At 36.8% G+C, this 1,255-nt stretch overlaps 1 protein-coding gene across 1 annotated transcript in view; it reads left to right on the plus strand.

Annotated features, from left to right (window-relative positions):
• The window catches only part of TAPT1 (transmembrane anterior posterior transformation 1), a 64,555-nt gene that overhangs the window by 40,709 nt on the left and 22,591 nt on the right, over window positions 1–1,255 (plus strand). Inside the window, 1 exon segment of the mRNA XM_023730250.1 lies at window positions 572–677. Coding sequence (XP_023586018.1) covers window positions 572–677 — 106 coding nt within the window.

Here is a 1,255-nt window from a genome sequence, read left to right on the forward strand (position 1 = left end):
CCAGCCTTCTGGCTAGCAGCCTAGCTCTTAATCATTATGTTACCAGGGCTCCTCCTTGGTTGCTTATCTGTAGTTAACCGTGGAATTTAATTGATGGGAACTGAATTTGTCAGTGTATCTTTAATTGCATTTCTGTACAATTATTTGCAAAGCTGCATCTACATGTGAGATAAATCCTTTGGACTTCCTATTTCCATAAACAAATTAGACAAAGAAATGTACTTGTTTCTAACCCTTCTTATATTTTACTCTTCGCTTCTATTTTTCCTTCCATACAATGAAAATAGTTACCCTATTTCTCCAGAGGTCTCTGGGAGAATCCATTGAGCCAGTCTGAGCAGACTAATGATTTGACTGTTTTTTGAAATTTGTAGAAAACTGGAATTTCCGTACCAGAATTAATTTGACAAAAGAAGTCAATGACTTACCAATGTAGCACTATCTTATATGTATAATAGTATATTTATTTTACAGTCATTTTATACACAGTGTAATAATTTCATCATGTTCTGATGAAAAGAAAGAACTATTATGAAGGCACTATAGTATTTATATGTAATTTTTTTTCCAGATATTAAGGAGCGATTCACAAATTATGTGCTTTTGCTAATAGTGTGTCTAAGAAACATGGAACAATTTTCTTGGAATCCAGGTAACTAACTCTTAACAAATACAGTGTCTTATAATTTTACTCTTGAACCAAAAATCATTCTTTTATATAGATTAAAATAAATATTGCTGAACTTCCAGAATTTCATTGTTTGGGAGTGGACATACCATTTTCTGTATAATAGATGCAGTACATTCTCTGTGGTTTGGTGCTGTCTTAGTCTCCTAGGGCTGCCATAACAAAATACCACAAAGTGGGTGGCTTTAAAGAACAAAATTTTGTTTTCTCACAGTTCTATAGGCTAGAAGTTGAAATTTAGAACAACATCAGGGTCCTGCTCTCTCTGTAGGCTCTAGGGGAAGATCTTGTCTCTTCCAGCTTCTGTAGCCCCCAATGTTTCTTGGCGTTCCTAGGCTTGTAGAGGGACCCTCACAGGCTGTCTTCCCCTGTGTGTGTGACTCTGTGCCCATGTCCCCTTTTATAAGACACCCCTCAGGAGGGATTAGGATTAGGACCCACCCTACTCCAGTATGATTTCACAAAGGCAGGGGCTCTGCTCACACTCAGACCCCACACCTGAAGCAGTATGTGGCACATAGAAAGTATTGGATAAACATTTAATTTGTTAAAATATGACTCTTTTGA

This window comes from Trichechus manatus, unplaced genomic scaffold, assembly GCF_000243295.1.
Source record: "Trichechus manatus latirostris isolate Lorelei unplaced genomic scaffold, TriManLat1.0 scaffold00034, whole genome shotgun sequence".
NCBI lineage: Eukaryota > Metazoa > Chordata > Mammalia > Sirenia > Trichechidae > Trichechus > Trichechus manatus.